Consider the following 20,052-nt stretch of genomic DNA (forward strand, 5'->3'; position numbering starts at 1 on the left):
CCATATAGGGGAACGGTTTGAACAAAAAAAGGGAGTGTTGATACGGTAGCATATGGTAAACTTGAAGGTCATTCAATCCTCAATAGGATTGCGTCAAAACATAACTTTGGATGGTACTACCAAAAGAGCATATTAACAGATCAGTTCTTTAAGCCCGGTTTTTTAACGAAAACGAATTCCCGTTTTACTACCACTCTAGCATCCCTCATTTAATAATTTAAAACTAATAGGAAGGTTACTTTCGTCATTTGACACAAATTCCACATCCTTTACCTTCCTCGTCGCCCCTTCCCTCATTTCCTTTCTTAAGTCAATCCCCATACACACTCCCTCGCAACCCCCAAGTCCCCAACTAGGAGAAAGAAAGCTGCAATTAGAAAAGAAAAAACACATAAAAGCTTAAACCCTAGACTTGTGAACGATCATATCAACTCCCACCATGTCTACCCAACAAAAACCCTCAGAATCGGACCTTATTTCTTCCCCTGCCATCCAACCCTCTTCCCCTCGATTCCATCCCTCACCCTCTCCCTCCGGGTCCCACCACCGCAAGATCGCGATCGCCGTCGATCTCAGCGACCAGTCCGCCTTCGCCGTTAAATGGGCCGTACAGAATTACCTCCGGCCCGGAGACTCCGTCATCCTCCTCCACGTCCGGCCGACGAGCGTTCTCTACGGTGCCGATTGGGGTTCCGTCGATCTCACCACCGACGAAGAATCTCAGCAGAAACTCGAAGATGATTTTGACGCCTTTACAACAACCAAAGCCACTGATCTTGCTCAGCCCCTTGTTGATGCCCTAATCCCTTTCAAGATTCATATAGTCAAAGACCATGATATGAAGGAGAGGCTTTGTTTGGAGGTAGAGAGGCTAGGGTTGAGTGCTGTTATAATGGGGAGTAGAGGGTTTGGAGCTTCGAAGAGGAATAGTAAAGGAAGACTTGGGAGTGTGAGTGATTATTGTGTTCGTCACTGTGTTTGTCCTGTTGTTGTTGTTAGATATCCGGATGAGAAGGAGGTTGATGAATCTGTAGTTGCTGATGTGGCGAAAGGGGTTAAGATGGTCGTGGAGTTGCATCCTGTGCCGGAGGAGGAGCTTGATTATCATGATGCTGATTATGAGGAACACAAAGGTCTGGGTTCTTTGTATTCCCCCATCAAAAAAAAAAAATAATTTGTTTTTCTGTTCTGGGTTTCATTTGTTGTTTTTGTTTCAATTCAAGGCTGCTTCTTTTGGGTTTTGTTTGTTTGTTCTGTTTATATAATAGTCTAAAGTTGTATGTATTTATTTATTTGACAATTTTGTTTGGAGCTTTTATCTGTTTATGTTGAGTTTCGGAGTTTCTTTTACCCATCTTTTTTTTTTCTTTTGGAGTTTCTCGTGTTTATTTACTGTATTCTGTTGGATGGTAGGAAGTTTGAGTTCTTTACTAATTTTATCTAAATTTCTCCATTGGAGGCCTTATTGTTGCACTAATTATTTGCTGAAATTCTACTTTTTTTTCCTGAAGTTTGTAAGATTGTTTTATTTGTGTTGCTAGTGACACTGTGTGTGTATTGCACTTAGCCTTGATCTTCTTTTGCTCTTTTTGGTTAGCAGTTGTCGACTCCCCCAAGTGGGCTCCCTTTTACCTTGGCTAAAAGATAAATAACACACGCCCAACATTCCCATTAAAAAAGTAAATCTAGTTACTTGTTATAAGTAAAAGATTAACTAGACTATATCTAAGATTCCGAATTGATCTAGAACTACTCGTGAATGATCGTTAGAATCAATATGTTTCTCCAATATCGAATCTATGTTTTGGTTTCCTGTGCTTCTTTCACGCATCTTTGTATTGTATGTAATATAGACTAAAGCATTTAACTTCTCTTGCTCTAGTTTATATCTTTTTTAATGGACCTATAATTAAAACTATTTTATTTTAAAATAAAAAATACTCTAATTTCTCTCACAGCCTGAAATGTGTGGCTTAGGACCAACACATCAAAGGATGCCAACTTTGGCGTCTGGATCCAAAGCCAATCCACCAGTCAGTTTTAGCAACCGTCTAATTTATTTGGGAGTTGATATTTTTTCCAGATAAATAAGTAGTGAAACTGACAATCAAGATATCGGATCAAGATATGTAGTCCCTTGTCTCTATATGTACTCTCTTCATTCATGGAATAAAATTGTTACCTTTGAAAAAAAAAAAAGATATCAGATTAAGTGATAACTAAATAAGTAAAAAAATAAAACTAAAACGTATTGGAGAGCTCTTGTTACTTTTCTCATGGCCATGCAGCTGCCAAAATCTATCTGCCCCCGTCATATAGATCTACCTGGACATCCACGTCAATGCGCTCTTCAGAGCTCTTACCCAGCATCCTATCCATACATCCATAGAGACTTATCATTTACCTTGCCACATTGGAGAAGTTATCTCCATACACCCATAGAGACTATCTTTTACCTTTGCCACATTGGAGAAGTTATCTTCATGTCTGAGCTGGGGATTTAAGTAGTAGTCGATTACTCGATTGTATGTAGAGGGCGATGCATCTCTGGAGTCCATCTCTTATCTATCTTCCTTCAAATAGGACTATAATTTCTTTTGTTATCCAATAGTTATACACATTCTTTTCTTCAGCTCAGAGATAAATCCCATAACAAGCCTCTCCTCTGAATTCACATCTTTAATGATAGTAACCAATGGCATTATAGTCTTCATACAAAAAACTACATCTGTCCAAAAGAGAGGATCAAATAGTATTTTATTTCGTGCCTTAATGTCCTCAACCTTATTAGACTAAGCATCGCTACTAAATGATTGAGGAAAACAAGACAACGAGAGGCTACTTCTGCTTATACAGGCTTTGCAAAGTGATTTAAACCGTGGAAACTCTTGTAATTGCAATGCGGAGAAGCACATTCTTTGTATGGGTTCTCATGAAGTTTAGAGCCCATGGATGCTTATAATAGTTATAAATAATCTGAAATATGAAAGGAGATAATCTAAAATATGAAATAATCCAACAGGACAAAATGATCCCAAGGGACTCGAGTTGTATAACATTTAATTAACAAGCATTCTAAGATCCTTTTCAACTTAACTACGTTTGTTACTGCTGAATATCAGACGGGGATTGGTTCGGTCAAGGAAGAGACAACTTAGCGGCAGAGTGAGAGTTCACATGGAAGTTCGTCAAACTCGGATTGCCTCTCAGACATGATATTGAATGGCAAGCTTGAATCCTCCTTCATGGAACTTAATTTTTTGAAGCAATGATTTTATTAACAGGAAAAAGGAAAGTTACATCAGGGTAGAGCTTGCTGTATATATAATACATTAGAACCAGCTCCTCTTTTCGTATGGGAGTCGGCTACGTTGTTGGCCACTCTAAGGACCTATGTCATGGGTATGACTTTTACACTTTAATGCTGGACATAATGTCACCAATTAGTTTGTGTGGAACGCAGAGTATAGCAGCAACAAGAAATTATGCCGGGAGAAATCCTTGGACTTGCTTGAGCATATGCTAATGTATTTCATGAATGTGGCTTTAGCGGGATACAAGGAACTATTCTGAATTTCTGATATAGACGTTGAGTTGTGTGACCATGAACAACTGATAGAGGTCCTGGGGTCTCGTGATTTTGTAGTAACCTGTCAGCAATTAATATCACGTTACCCGAACCAGAAACTAAGGTCCTTTTCGTTTCGGATTGTGGCAGCCGATTGTGAACCCGCAACCAATTATTGGACTCAAAATTAAACTTAATTTTGAGAGCAATAATCGGGTTGGGGCTGACAATTGGTTTTCACTATCCGAAACGAACCGCGCCTAAGCTACCTGCACACTTGCATTGGTGAATCAATAGCTAATCTGTTATGATGTTCAATTCATGAGTGGCATTTGAAATACCTGCATGTCGGTTACTGTTTTACGGTGGTTAATTAGTGGATCTGTGAGGCATTTTTTGTTAATTCATGCATTAATTATTTTGAAACCAAGATATAGGGTATAGTTTTATATTTTCTATGCTCAAAACAATAGAATTCTGAGACATTTTCTTTTAATTAATGCACCGTACAATTTATTTGGCCAAAAACTCATCGTTGAACATTATTTCATGCCCTATACAATTCATATGATGAAATGTACTGTATACAACATTTTACATTTAATTCCAGTCCCTTTTTGGTATGCGTATACTGAGGCATGAGAAGCTCAATTGCAATAAGTATGGCATCATAAACGCCATACACTGAAAACCTTACAATCAAATATGGCATTCATTTATTATTTTCTTTAACAGTTAGCATCAAATATTGTAGCCATATATCATTTTTTAGCATTTTAAGACGATGCTATTTTTGGGCGATGATTTTTAGAAGTTTTATCTTCTTGTCTCAATCAATCTCTTTCTTTTTCTTTTTCTTTTTGAAGAAATGTCTCAATCAATCTTTATTCTTCTTTTATTGCAGATGCTTGACAAGTATCGGGGTCATGGCATGGTCCTCTTGAATACAGGTGAAGGGACATTTTCTTTCATGTCAAGAATCATAACATTTCTCTTAATATGTTGATTTGCAGACTTCTTTTTTTCTTTTGTATCTCGCAAGTAATATGTTTAGGCTTCCAAGTGTTTAATGAGATATCCACATTCACTTCTATTTGTTAGTTGTGCAATCTAAGGCCCATTGTTATCAACATCTTTATGCATGTGATCTTCAGCTTCCATAGCTCTTTGTTAGTGTGTTCATTTAGGCATTGTTCGTATTGGATTTTGAGAATTGATCGAGTCCAAAGCTGGGTATTGGACTCGAAATCTAAAACGAACAGGGACTTGGAGTCACATCAGGTCTTAAATTGGCTTTTTGGTCACAGGATTTGTTATCTTTGCATGTCCTAAATAGATGCATGTTCCTTCATTGGCATTCTTCATTCGGACATTTATATGCTTCATCTGTTATCCATTAGTAGGTGTTAGATCTCTGCATGTCCTAAGAACATTTTTTCTGTGATCATCTGGGATGATGGCATGTGATGATTTGCTAGTGAAGGTAAAGCTGATTTGGTCTGTGGGGTTTGATAGTACGGTGCAGAAAGTGATGTTGATGTCCAACTCATTGCGATAGGGGAGCTGGCTCATTTGTGAGGCAGATTCATGCCATGATATGGAATGGTACTCTTATTGCTACTCTCTTCTTCCTAGTCAAACTTCTTCACATATCGACTGGATGTTTTGTGGTGTTGTATCTTGTGGGTTTTTTGGGTTCTTGTAAGGTCATCGAAATGTCCTACTGTTTTTCTTGTGAAGTATCACCAGAACTGTTTATGACTACTCTTTCAAATAGTCAGATGGTTTGTTCTTAGCTGCGGAAAATAACCCAAATTTAGTCTTATATTGCTTATTTAGGGACTTGTTATGGTTTTCTTTTCCATGTTTGCTTGACTTGATTTATGTGATCTCGTAGTTTGTTGCTGCCAAGAGAACCAACGCAGATAAAGCTCTCCGACTTGGGTCACCCCCCCTTTCCTTTGAAAGGCTCATTAAGATAGAGAGCTATTACCTTAATACAATTGGGTCCCATTGTTGTCTATGTGAGGTACCATGTTGCGAATAAGAATTCAACCGTTGGAAGCAATCTATTGCTTCACCTAAGTTGGCCACACACGATAAAATGTAAATTGCATCCTAACATTTTTCTAGATTGATTTAAATAATTTCAAGCTCATGTTTTAAACTACTCTGGGTGCCATTTTATTTGGTACGTTTATGCACGTATTGTCGAATATCCAATGATCTTTTCTTTGTACAAAATTACCAATTCGGGTGTGTGCGTTCCATGCAAGAACGGATATTGGTATTTAATTCTAGCAGGGCCAGCATTGTTGGATTGGACAGTTGATGATCTACCAGATCGACGGCTCTGATTTTCATGAATGGGTCATGTGTACTGTGGGCCATATTGGTTCTTGTTGGTGAAGAAACTATCAGGTCCTACACCCACTTCTATTCTCAAGGAGATTATTGTAGTTAATAATAGTAAACAATTGAAGCTGCTTTCGTGTGTGATAGAAAGAAGGGGTTTGCTAGGGACCATCGCAGAAGGCATTTAGTGGGCAGGCTGTTGCATGAGAGAGAAGGCACCTCAGTTGACTTAAATGAATAAGACATGAGACAGAAGTGAGCCTATGTGGCTGCTCTCTCATGCAACAGCCGGTCCGCGAAATGCCTTCTACAATGGTCCTTAGCAAATCCCAAGAAAAAGTATCACACTTGAAAGCTAATATTTCAAATTTAACATAAACCATGTAACTAGGGGTGGCAAAATTGGCCGACCGGAAACGAGCCAAAGCCGAACCGAAAATTCGGCTTCGCTTTGGTTTGGTTTGGGATCAAACTGAACCGAAACCGAATATTTCCAATGATTATGAGTAAGGAGTGGCAAAATTGACGGCAAACCGATTCAAATTTTGGTTCGGTTCAGTTTGGGGATCAAACCGAACCGAAACCGAACCATTGCCACGCCTACACATAACCATCTTATATATAAAACTCGCTCGAAGTACATAAAATGTTGAGAAAAAGATGGGGAATTGAGTCCATACTTGGGAAGTAGGGAGATTGTAGCAAAAACAAAGGGTAGGTGTGGTGATGGATGGAAAACTAGAAGTAGAGGGTGATTACATGAAAGAGCAGCCAGATAGGCTCACTTTTCAACAGATTTTGACATTTTGACTTGTTCATGTGAGGTAGCTTGACTTGTTCATGTGAGGTAGCTGCTATCTCATGCAACAGGCTGTCTGGAAAATGCCTTCTGCGATGATCCCTGGCAATTCCCTTGACAAGATGAGATCCGAGTTTTGATAGATCTTTTTCACTTATCCCTAGAAGCATCAACGGTCTAGCTGACCGTTTAGTCAGATATAGGGCTTCTTGTGTTCTCTTTTATGAGGGTACTTCTTTACCCCTAAGATGTGCACATGTAATATTTATCTTTCTTTCTTAATAATAATTGGGAAATGATATCCCCCCCCACTGACGGATAAAATCCCCCCTTAACAGCTGCCCGTTGCAGCCAATGGGGGCGCCATTTCACCCCATTTCTGCAGGGGCACCCTTCAGTTTAGAACACCCCCGAAAATAAGAAAAGAAAAGGGTGAAACGCATTCGATTCCAAATGAGTTTGCTTTAACGACCGAATAATCAAGATGTATAGCCTATATGTTTGACTATCCTGTGTATAGTCTTGGATCAGTACTAAGTGTAATCTTCAATGTCTTCGGTAGGCCCATTGAAAAACGATACTGCTGTGTCTGAATTGATCTTTTAAGTGGAGTGGTGGCTGATAGACCACACTAAGATATGACAGGCATAAATGGCAATAGATTAAGATATGATATTGCTAATATTCGACTCATTGAAGTAGATAAACATAACCCGAATAAAAAGTAAAACCAGGTCCCCAGCTAAAAACACAAACTTGCCTGAAGTAAAAGCTCAGAGTGTTCCCTCACTTCGACTCCTGCGCATAGCATGAGTTGATTGCAAGCTCAGCAGTCTGTTTCCAGTGTTCAGCTGCTGATGAGCTTCTTTTGATCCACCAATTGGTGGCAGACGGCCATGCCGGCTCTTGGATCGCTTTGGAGAGCCCACAGCTTGATTCAAACGGCCATGATTTGATGAAGATAAAGACTTAGGAGCAGTTGTGCTATGGATTCCTCTGCGGCCGAGTTTATGTTCTGATCTCACCCCACGATCAAATTGATTATATGTAGTAATGGATCGAGCAGGTCGGTCTGTGACTTCTTTCGAGGAGCTACTTCGGATTGCCTGCCTGTTGAAGTAAACTAGATTGGGAAGAAGACCCAGTAGATACTTCTTCAGTGGCTCATCTCCAACATTTCTCTGAGCTGGGTTGCCTTCCAAGTTGATGGCTTGTAAGGAACTGTAATTAGCAGCAAGTTGGCCTAGACATTTGGTTGTTGAGATTTTGTTGAAGCGCAAATCTAGGACATTCAGTTTCAGGAGACGGTGGAGACCTTCCACGTCGCTAATCTTGTTGCCAGCTAGATACAGCTCTTTTAGAGATGAACAAGAAGCCAACCCTTACAAAATCAAAGGAGAGAGATGTGGGTCAATAACAGGAACAGAAACAAATACAGTGAGAAGAAACCAAAACCAGAAAGTTGATGTACACGGTTGAAGGTGCACATTGTACATTAAACATCAAGATTTTTCATGTGGACAGGTCAATGCCATGTTTCAGACAAACAACAATGCAGGAAGATATAAGAGGTGGAGTAGGAGTCGTGGCCTGCCACTTTTTTCATGCAGAACTATCATACCGACAACATGCATTACGTGGCAGCAAAATATTGCGACGCCCTAAAGCTAAAACATATCAGATCTTTTACAGAAGAAGACATTTGCAAATAGCTAAAATATTCCCCCCTTTTCTGCCATACACATGCCAGTTAGTTCAAAAGAAAATGATTATTTCATCTAGAAAAGTGCCAATGGTAATTCTGCATTCACACTCAGTTTTCATCCACCGACCACTACTGTGTCTTCATAATGAAAGACGAGATATAAGGCCCTGAATATTATATGAGAGAACTTGAAGATATTCAACAAAAAATGGAGCAAACAGATCCATAAAGTTCAATGTCATCCAACTATTGCATTTCCAAATTTTACAGTTTCAAGAACCAAATCATGCCAGCAGGTGATGCAGATAATACAAGCCATAGTGAATTAATGATTAATATCCTCTTAATATGTAAATTTGAAATCGAGCTAGTCTATAAGAACTAAGCAGCACAATATAAAGCATATGAGCACTTCAGTTGTACCTCAGAGTTGAAACACAATAAAATTAATACAGCATAACAATATAAGTTTTAATTAACTAGTCAAAATGTCGGTGCTAGGATAATATATGCAATACCATGCCCGATTCTAAAAATCCGGTTGTAGCTCAGATCCAGCACGCGCAGACGCGACAGTTCACGAAGACCTTCAATGGTAGAGAAATTGTTTTTTGACAGGTTTAATGCATGAAGACCTCTTGGAAGAGCCCCAGCAGTAATTCGCACTGGACAAAAAGTTGTACAAGGTAAGTGAATAAGAGACCTTGAGAATGTATTTGGGGTAACATGGTAGAAAAGATGAAAGAAGTATATTAGGAGTTACTAAGGGTGACATAAGTCCTTCAGTGGTAGTAATATTCGTACCTATAGCATTGCCTGATAAATTTAGCACCCGCAAACTAACGAAAGCACTGAGAAATGGGATCACAACCAACCCGAGATTTGCCATCTGTGCTGATGAAGACATGGCAGTTAAAGAAGCAATATAATTGTTAGCCATTTCCATGCCAGGAATAATCCTAGCATCGAACTTGGCAGTAGTCACACTGTTAACCACATTGGGATCTTTCTTTTTCTTCGAAGAACTGGAGCATTCCCCTAGTTCCTGCAAAGGGCTGCTGCTCTGAAGATCAATCTTGCTAACCCACTCATCAATGCGGCTGATGTTGAATTCTTTGGAAGGCAATTCATCCCACCTCTGAACTGGCATTTCTGGTTGAAGGTTTTTCCCAACATCGACTTCAACTATTTCAGGGGCTATGCAGTCTTTCCCTAGAAGGGAAAGGTTGCCAGAATCATATCCATCACTAAACTGATTCTCACAATCATGTTTTTCAATCTCAAATGTATTATCTCTTTCTTGATAGGTCATTTCATAAGATCCACCACTCAGGTCGGATAGAACAGACCCTTCCCTTGAAACTCCTTGGTGGAGCAACCCTTTTCGAAGTAAATGAGATGTTTGTGACAAATTATGAAAAGATGAAGCACTTTTGGATTTGTAGAAGGAAATTCCAGAGTGTAATCCATCTTCATTTCTTAAATACTCTGTCCTTGTAACGACTGTGTTCAAGTCCTTGACAGATCTAGAACGAGCCCCCCTAAATCTATGAGCTGGTGAACCTTCCACTGAGCTTGCCGTGCTGACTCTCAGGTTAGGCAAGGAACATGATATCACAATAATAGGTGCAGCACCGGGCGTATGATGTCCAGAGTTGACAAAATGCTCTCTGGATAACTGTGTATCGGAATCTCCATGCACCTCTCTTTCTAACTGCTTAGGATCTCCAATGGAGAAGATGGGTTCATCACGCACCAGGTCATCATTTATACAAAAAGATTCAGCCACCATTGTTTCTGGGGACCCATTAACCAAATTGATTCCAGGATCCTTGTGGTCAAATGGTTCTTGCAACCCATTGTGGTGCAAAGCACCAAGTATTCTGTTAAAGTTCTGCTCGTAGGAATCATTATATGACAAACCTGGATCTGTCTCATCCTCCATGTCAAGATCACAACAAATGCTTCTCTCCATATCCAACCCACTTCCCAGAGACTGACTTTTTTTAAGAAGCGTTGTCTGAACAACCTCTACATCAGGACTGAAATTACTATTCATTTCCCCAGATTTCCAACAACATTCAAAAGACGAACCCGTAATTTGATCCACACTGGTATTTGAAGGATTACTGTTGGATGCCTTTGAATTTAATGGGTTTGAACTTGAAGTGCTACTAGAAGCATTTGGTGTTGAATTGTGAAAAGAATCTTGAGAATTTTTATGCATTGCTTCAGCAGATCGTTGGACAGATTTCTGAAAAACGAAAACATGTTTACTGTCAAGATATGCCTATATCCTCTTCACCTTAAAACAAACTTTAAAAAACAATAACCCATAATAACTCTTTACATACCTTTGATTTGTAGTAATGGATGGGCGTAGGGAAGCATGAAAACCTAACCATCACGATAATATAGAGAAGACCACAGCTTCATTCACACAGTAATATTACTTCAAAACTGAAAATCTATTGAGTGAGAACTATTCCGCCCATGCATGGACGGGAGTTCAGATTACATATGTTGAAGACCTTAAATTTATAATGTGCAACTAGCAGAAAGAAAGTGTTCTACCAAGTATACTGAATCTCAGTCAATGCCTCTTAGCCATAGTCGAGTGATAGACCCTCCAATATACGGCACAATCTCCAAATGTCGGATAATTTTGACTCCCACGACAAGCACGAAATAATCACCTGGTCATAGTTTCCCCACACCCACCTGGAGGTGCGAGAAGGGTATACTTCTTTTGGAGCGGCCAGAGTGAAAAAAATGCTTGATCGACTAGGAAGATCCAACCCCAAATATATAGAAGAGACTCACACCTGTGATAAAGAAAGTTACGAAAATGCAGATGCAGAATAATCGAAAATCACCAAAGAATTTAGTAACACGTAAAATTGATATGCGAAGCAACTATCTGGACAAGACACGAACACAGAATGATTGAAGAATCACCGAAATATATCATGCTATTATTCCAAACTACGAGCAGAACATAGCATAATTGCTGATTCGTTATGTCTTTGTGAAAATGTTTATCATTTGATCCTTAGCATTGTTGGCATAAGGTTGAATGCAGTACTTTCTTCCCCAACAAACCGATGAGTACTTCAATGTGCCTAGTTTTTATATGCATGACATGATTCAATTCAAGTTACAGGGGCAGTGCACTTAGCAAATGAAAACCCCAATATGTAATTTGTGCTTCACAATCTAATTTGCAAATCATAACACCCGTAAAGAATCCTGACCCATCATACAGGCAGGAAGCTAACTCTTCAGTCACAAAAGAGACATTTCCATTATAATCTAGATGTTTGAACCAGGAAATCCATCTCAGGCTTGAGTTAAACATGTATAAACAGAAGATAACAGATTGATGAGCACTACCTAATCAAAATCAGAGAACCCAATGAGCTAGAATGATATCTCACACAACATACAAAATTATTGCTTGATCTCAAGTAGGTGAAATGCGGCGAGAAGTGAAACTTGAGAAGGCTTTCAAAGAGTTCATGAACTGGATCAGAACTAAAACTATATAAGAACCATCATGGTTGTCAATTTCCAAAGAAACATTTTATACCAAAAGAAAATCCGTACTGAAAGCAAGACTGAACCATCCCAGTCAGAAATTCGTTCTGTGCCGGTATTTTGTCCAAAATTGTATATTAAAAAAAAAAAATAGAAATTGCATATTAAGGTTTTTTCGGTTTTTTTCCTATTTTAGCCTAATATTTTCCAATCATATAGCTACTATAGGAGCATTTTATGTCTTTACATATCGTAGAGTATACTATAGGAGCATTTTATGTCTTTACATATCGTAGAGTTAAAAACACATAAAATGCCAACTACATCAGGAATTCCGGAAATATCCTTACAGAAGAAATCTGAAATAAATCACGGTCAGAATCCAAGACATCTACACAACATTTTTCTCAATTTTTCTGTATTGCTTGTACTTCCAAAGCATACTACACTAAAGGGAAGAGTCTTTACCTTCATCAAAGTGGTGTATTGGAAAGATGTACCGTATTTTAAGTTTTATTTGTCTTTTTAGGATTTATTTTGTTGTGGTTTTATTTAAATTTGTAATATTTATAGTTGGCATTTGGTACGATGCATGGTTAGTTTCATTAACATTTGGTACTAAATTTGATAGTAATTCGGCCTGTCAAGAGCCAATATTATGACTAAGGTAGGTACTTCAAGTACTAAATTGTGTCTTGTTGTTAACTTTAGTTGATATAATGGTTTCTTATATTTTAAAAGAACTTTTCTTTTTACAATTAACTATTAAAAAAAATCTCCAGACACTGGGTCTTTTCCAAAATGAAACACTGAAACAGATGAAACATCAAAACGCTTTGTCCCACTGACCAAAACGAAACGCCGAACAAAATAAACTTGACAACTATGGGCAATAGTATTGTGATCATTAAATAAAACATATACTCATTGGGGATATGATAATCTGCCAGCATATGTTTGCATCGGGTCAGTCTTCTGCAACTCAAAGCTCCAACTTGCTTTCATAGATCATTCCATACTTGCCTAGAAAATTACATAGTATTTGTGTTTGATAGCTCAAAAACATTTCTACGAATCTGATGTCACTTCTATTTCCAAAAGTGCTTCAGCTCCTTAAGCTTCATTACTTCAAAAAGACTTGCTACACTGTCTTTAATTCCCAAAGTATGAAATCATGTCATCCAGATGAACCATCTGGAAACTGAGCCTTCTCCTACCTATTCCATAAACAAACGTGACGCCTACCAAGCCCTTGGTATTGCTTAAATTTATAGTTATCAGAGACATAAATACGTAAAAGATAATTGGGATGTGTTTTTTGTTATTTTTTTATCTTTTTCTCATTTTTATGTTTGGAAAAATCACACAGCCAACAAAATCCCAAGAAACAAAAAACTGAGAAAAGTACAGGACAAACAATTACAGTATGTAATATACTTTCGCCAAAATATTCATGGTGAAAAAAAAAAAAAAACTCTTACACATGGTGATTAATAATGTTTTGGAATCTGGATTTCATCATGCCTTGACACACAGCAACTATAGATATGCCCCATGGATTACAACGAAAGCCAGTAATGGCTCCCCACAAATTAAAGACTAAACTTTACATCAAAGGCAACCATAATAAACTATCAATTATCGGATTAAGTTATGAAAGGCATTAGGCATTACATTTATAAAAAAAAAAAGGTATTTTTTTTTTAATGCAGAAAAAATAAAGAAAATGTATTGCACAATTCATAACTAACTACACAACCAAAATCAAAACATCAGAAAGACAAAGGAAAAGCAAAGAATCAATAAATTTAGACTAAAACTAACAACAAATCTCAAATTTCAACCGAAACAACAAATGAAAAACAGCTCATGAATTGTCTCAACTCAATTAATCAAATAAAACAGGCGAAATCGATCTCCAAATTCAACAGACACAACAAATTCTAACCTAAAACAGAGATCGAAAAACTAAAGGCCGGAGTAAAACAAGATCTGACCTTTTCCCGGCCAGATTGTAGTGGAGAATCCGTCAAAGGAAGATCTTCTTCTGCAAGAAAAAGAGGCTAATCTAATAAAACTTCAGATCTAAAAAAGAGAGAGAACGAGAGATAAAACAAAAGCTTAGGGGGAAATGCCTATTTATAGAGAGAGACCTGAGACCGTAGGAGAAGCCGGGCTGCTTCGAATATAGGGTTAAAGATTTTCTCCCTTTTAATCTTTTTTTTTTATGATTTAATAATTATATCTTTTTTTAAGAAGGAGGAGTCCTGTCCGCGTAAATCAGTGGCTGCGGATCTTTTTTCTGGGCAGTGATATTTCTTCCCTCCCCCACATGGCTATTTGCCCCCCTTTAACAGTTTCCGTTAGATTTGACGGACGGGAATAGTTAGGGGATGACCTAGAACTTTCGTTTAATAACGTAATTGCCATTTATTATCTGAATTAGACTAAAGAGAGCAAGTATACTTTAATCGAACCACATCGCCACCGTACATATGGTGGGGCCCGGTGTGAAGAAAAACAAGCGATAGGTTGATGTTGACCATCTGTATACTTCTTACTATCACGAGAATTTTTGCATTGAGGCGTGTATCTACACTGGTCCAAGTTTCGGGTGCCATGCTTTTCCCATTAATTATATGGAGAATGATATTTCCACCACCGTTTCTTTGTCTTTGCCCAGAAAAGTAATTGCATTTTCACCCCTTGTCTTTCTCTTTTCCTTCGAGTAAAGCCTAAATTGAGATAAGGGACTTGCTAGCGTCCATTGCAAAAGGCTTTTCGCAGTGAATAGAGATAAAAGCTGTTGTTGTCTACATTCACGAGGTGGCTGGTATGAGGTACGACAGACCATCCACAAAAGCCTTTTGCGATGAACCTATGCAAATCCCTTGAGATAAAGTTGGGTTGGACAAAGTTTCTGTTGACAGTGTGATAAGAAATGATATTTTCCATGAAAATACATTTCCCCAATAAATTCTTGTTCTCTCTTGTTGAGGTGGGAAGGCAATAACGCAAAATAGAAAGTGTTTATTTTTCTTAGGTTTTCTAAAAACCAAACGAATAGTAACGAGAGGTTTTCTCGTGTGGGCGAGGGGAAGGACGGCAAGAGAGAACGAGCGATAAGCTTGGGGTGTGACAGCTACCCTAAGGGAGAGAGAGAGGAAGAAGGAAGAAAAAGGCTTTTTCTTAGGTTTCTTCTTGGGTTTCTCTTGGGTTTTCTTTCGGGTTTCTCTTGTGTACAATCTTGGGTTTGAGAAGCAAGAAAGGGTTGCGGGTTTGTAGGTTTGTGATTAATCCATTGTAATCATTGTATTTTATTTTCTCATAGTAGAAGATCGTGTTTCTCGCTCGTGGAGTAGGCTTGGCCGAACCACATAAAATATCGGTGTTCATCTTGTAGCTTGTTTGCTTATTTTATCTTTTCTGTTTAATTTGTGCACGATTGGATTGATTAGCCCGGCGGATTTTCTCAACATCTGTTAACTCCAATGAGAGATGTATTAGAAATAGGGGTGGCAAAATTGGCCGAACCGGACTGGAACCGAGCCGAAACCAAACCGAAAATTCGGTTTTAGTTTGGTTAAACCAAACCGATTCAAATTTTAGTTTGGTTCGGTTTGGGTATCAAACCGAACCGAAACCGAACATTTGCAATTATTATGAGTAAAGGGTGGCAAAATTGGCGGAACCGAACCGAAACCGAACCGAAAATTCAGTTTTGGTTCGGTTTTGGTTTGGTCAAACCAAACCGATTCAAATTTCGGTTTGGTTCGGTTTGGGGGTCAAACCGAACCGAAACCGAAACCGAACCATTGCCACCCCTAATTAGAAATGGTTTGTATAGTTCGTTTTATGTGTGTGGCAAAACAGACATTCATACTCTATCGTGAGATGACCTACATGTTTGATTTTTTACCTCCTTCACTATTTTCATACTCTCGTTTTTTTTTCTTTGCCTTCTTGTTCACTCCTTGTGCTCTCAACCTTTTCGGTTGTAAATTTTTATTCTCTTTAATAAAGTACTACCATTTCACAAAAAAAAAAGAAAAAAGAAAGACTTAGATGTTCCTCCTCCCATGTCAACATGGTTTAAAATTTTGACCAAAATCCGAAATTTCAGATACCGTGGGGACCGAAACTGAAAATTTCCAAAATTCAATTTTTTGCCATTTACCAAATTTCGGTAATTTCGGTTTAATGACATTATTTATTTAAAAAATAAAGTGTAACAAATTGTCTTTCTCTTTTCCTTCGAGTAAAGCCTAAATTGAGATAAGGGACTTGCTAGCGTCCATTGCAAAAGGCTTTTCGCAGTGAATAGAGATAAAAGCTGTTGTCTACATTCACGAGGTGGCTGGTATGAGGTACGACAGACCATCCACAAAAAGCCTTTTGCGATGAACCTATGCAAATCCCTTGAGATAAAGTTGGGTTGGACAAAGTTTCTGTTGACAGTGTGATAAGAAATGATATTTTCCATGAAAATACATTTCCCCAATAAATTCTTGTTCTCTCTTGTTGAGGTGGGAAGGCAATAACGCAAAATAGAAAGTGTTTATTTTTCTTAGGTTTTCTAAAAACCAAACGAATAGTAACGAGAGGTTTTCTCGTGTGGGCGAGGGGAAGGACGGCAAGAGAGAACGAGCGATAAGCTTGGGGTGTGACAGCTACCCTAAGGGAGAGAGAGAGGAAGAAGGAAGAAAAAGGCTTTTTCTTAGGTTTCTTCTTGGGTTTCTCTTGGGTTTTCTTTCGGGTTTTCTCGGGTTTCTCTTGTGTACAATCTTGGGTTTGAGAAGCAAGAAAGGGTTGCGGGTTTGTAGGTTTGTGATTAATCCATTGTAATCATTGTATTTTATTTTCTCATAGTAGAAGATCGTGTTTCTCGCTCGTGGAGTAGGCTTGGCCGAACCACATAAAATATCGGTGTTCATCTTGTAGCTTGTTTGCTTATTTTATCTTTTCTGTTTAATTTGTGCACGATTGGATTGATTAGCCCGGCGGATTTTCTCAACATCTGTTAACTCCAATGAGAGATGTATTAGAAATAGGGGTGGCAAAATTGGCCGAACCGGACTGGAACCGAGCCGAAACCAAACCGAAAATTCGGTTTCAGTTTGGTTAAACCAAACCGATTCAAATTTTAGTTTGGTTCGGTTTGGGTATCAAACCGAACCGAAACCGAACATTTGCAATTATTATGAGTAAAGGGTGGCAAAATTGGCGGAACCGAACCGAAACCGAACCGAAAATTCAGTTTTGGTTCGGTTTTGGTTTGGTCAAACCAAACCGATTCAAATTTCGGTTTGGTTCGGTTTGGGGGTCAAACCGAACCGAAACCGAAACCGAACCATTGCCACCCCTAATTAGAAATGGTTTGTATAGTTCGTTTTATGTGTGTGGCAAAACAGACATTCATACTCTATCGTGAGATGACCTACATGTTTGATTTTTTACCTCCTTCACTATTTTCATACTCTCGTTTTTTTTTCTTTGCCTTCTTGTTCACTCCTTGTGCTCTCAACCTTTTCGGTTGTAAATTTTTATTCTCTTTAATAAAGTACTACCATTTCACAAAAAAAAAAGAAAAAAAGAAGACTTAGATGTTCCTCCTCCCATGTCAACATGGTTTAAAATTTTGACCAAAATCCGAAATTTCAGATACCGGTGGGGACCGAAACTGAAAATTTCCAAAATTCAATTTTTTGCCATTTACCAAATTTCGGTAATTTCGGTTTAATGACATTATTTATTTAAAAAATAAAGTGTAACAAAATTTCGACCGAAATTTCTAAATTTGGGTCTGGAATTTCGAACCAAATTACCAAATTTCGGTTTTTGTGGGGTCCGAAACAGTTACCGAAACCGAAATTTTAAACCTTGCATGTCAAACAAACATCTTATTTGTCAAATACGTCTATAAAAATTAAATTTTTATCTTTTCTATGTAAAATCCTAAATGAAGCTTGATGGATCAATGGTTTGGAATCTTCCGATCAAAGAGAGGTCAACAAAAATTAGATATTTTTTGTGTTGCTGGCCGGATCAACAATCAACTATATCATTCAGACAACGATTATAATCATTATTTCCAAATAATCAAATTTCAACATCAAAATCATTTTTAATATTATCACAAATAGTGAGGCGGATAGGCTTGCTCCAGAGATCGGCCGGTGTTGGAGATTTTTGATTTTTTGCCTCCTTGACTATTACACTCTTTTTTTTGCTCCATTTCTTCTTGTTATCCTTGTGCTCTCAACTGCCTCGATTGTGGTTTTTTCTCATTAATGAAGCATCACCATTTCAAAAATATATGTATTATATGCTGTGAAAACTATTGCATGTAATTCATTCAAGTTCTTGCTCATAGTGGAATTTCTCTGACTAGCCTGTAGATGTCTGCTTTTATACCCAACCACGTAAATCATGTATTGTAGTCTTCTTATTCTTCTGCATGCAATCGGGTCTTAGCCCATTCGGTTTCTACAGTCAGTAATAGCTTCCAAAGAGGTTAGATGTCCCATTTTGTAAATAACACTAAAATAAAACGCAACTAATTTTTGGTCGCATCCAAAAGAGGCCATTAGTTTTGTCGGTTTTTGAAAGAGAAGATAAGGTCATGGACAAGATTTCTCACATCGGTTTTATTCAAGGGAGGACAATCTAGTGCAACTCACTTTTGGCGCAAGTGCATCTCATTCTACTTTGGGATTATAAAATTGAAAAACAAAGTAACAAACACATAAGAACAAAGGAACATCTATATTTTTACACTAAAAACTATTTATTTGAGTAAGTTCGCATAAATTAGGAAACACCAATCATGCCACCTCAAGAATAGATTGACCACTTCGGTCCTCTAGCCCGGTGGTTTTGATACTGCCAAGTGCCTTTTTCTACATTATTGGTTAGTTTAGAACGGTAATCCTCAAAAGGCCTTTGATTAGATTTTTTGGAAGATTGATTTGTGAGATTTGGAGCTATTGCAAATCCATGATTGGGTTCACAATAGATGAATGATTTAAATTTGTTACTAGTGATACTAAACGAGTACAATGATAAGTGGGAAGGAAGAAAACTATGTCTTAGGCCTCCGTGAAATTTTAGTGTTTTTTGTTGTTGTGGGATAGGGCCAAGGGAGGTGGTAGATGGAGAGAATTGAGAGAGCATGAGCGAGGAGTGGGTGAGAAGTCACTTTAGACCATTTCCTCACTCCTGCCCCGTGAATTCCATCTGCCATTCTCCCTCTCACCACTTGGTAAACCAATATTCCATGGAAAAAAAAAAAATTCATGGCAGCCAAACATGGCCTTAGTGTATACTTTCTCATAATGAAAAGTGTAATTTTTAGTAAAAATATACTAATTGAGTTTTACAGGAGTCAAGGCAACTGATATACTAAAATTATGGAAGCTTGCAGTCCAGGACTGGTTTCTTTTTTGCGTGTTAAAAAATAGAATATTGTTATATGAATCAACTCTGCTTCCACATAATCTAAAATTCAAATATGCAAATGCAATTAGGAGAGAAAGATGGATAAAATTGATGTAGGGGATGATGATGCACCCTTTTTATCGGTGACTGATCTCTAGAGCTTCATTTCATTTTACTGTGTTGTGAAATAGTTTTGGCATCTAAGCCTGTTGAGACAGAGAGAAAAGTTTGTTACCTGTTTGGAATGCAAGAAAAATATTTCTTGACGGAGTTCTTTTTCTTGTGAATTTTTTTTCTTTACACGATTGAGAAAGAAATGATATGATTATGGTTTTTTTTAGAAAAAATCATTCTCCATTCACACAAGTTTAGGCAGCTAAGAAGAACGGGGACACATTTAATATTGGAAAAGGGGAATCATCAGGGCTATATACTTTGTTATATAATTATTCCGTGTATAGTAGTTTATCGACAACCTGCCACCTCAAAACTGTCACTAAAGAGCTGTTTAGATCTCGAGGTGAAGTGGGTGGTGGGCAATCGACTAAGCTCTAGATTTTGGTCTATAGGGAAACATTTTTAAGTGTGAACAGGAAAAGCATTTCAGTTGCTTGGGTAATGGCATTTGTAAAGTGGATTATCTTTTAATCG

At 38.0% G+C, this 20,052-nt stretch overlaps 2 protein-coding genes across 6 annotated transcripts; one reads left to right on the forward strand and one right to left on the reverse strand.

The window, feature by feature from the left end:
* Positions 1-296: 296 nt before the first annotated feature.
* LOC143883895 (universal stress protein PHOS32-like) lies at positions 297-5,738 on the forward strand. Of its 5 annotated transcripts, none has more exons than XR_013252592.1 (4): positions 297-1,133; positions 4,473-4,518; positions 4,972-5,173; positions 5,466-5,738. XR_013252592.1 is itself a non-coding variant. In XM_077387227.1 (3 exons), the coding sequence occupies exons 1-2, from the start codon at positions 440-442 to the stop codon at positions 4,478-4,480; spliced, it is 702 nt and encodes a 233-aa protein (XP_077243342.1). In that variant the 5' UTR covers positions 297-439; the 3' UTR covers positions 4,481-4,518; positions 5,466-5,738. The 5 variants fall into 5 exon arrangements, 1 of the variants encoding a protein (XP_077243342.1); XR_013252591.1 differs by having other exon boundaries at positions 5,047-5,173; XR_013252593.1 differs by having other exon boundaries at positions 5,052-5,173.
* Positions 5,739-7,366: 1,628 nt separating this feature from the next.
* On the reverse strand, positions 7,367-14,268 carry LOC143883897 (uncharacterized). The gene is made up of 6 exons (XM_077387228.1): positions 14,118-14,268; positions 13,962-14,011; positions 10,782-11,252; positions 9,232-10,681; positions 8,946-9,092; positions 7,367-8,103 (listed from the first exon to the last, which is right to left on the reverse strand). The coding sequence occupies exons 3-6, from the start codon at positions 10,830-10,832 to the stop codon at positions 7,496-7,498; spliced, it is 2,256 nt and encodes a 751-aa protein (XP_077243343.1). The 5' UTR covers positions 10,833-11,252; positions 13,962-14,011; positions 14,118-14,268; the 3' UTR covers positions 7,367-7,495.
* Between the last annotated feature and the right edge of the window lie 5,784 nt (positions 14,269-20,052).

The sequence above is a fragment of the Tasmannia lanceolata genome, unplaced genomic scaffold (assembly GCF_043159265.1).
Source record: "Tasmannia lanceolata isolate RefF3 unplaced genomic scaffold, GAP_Taslan_0.1 ptg000008l, whole genome shotgun sequence".
Lineage (NCBI taxonomy): Eukaryota > Viridiplantae > Streptophyta > Magnoliopsida > Canellales > Winteraceae > Tasmannia > Tasmannia lanceolata.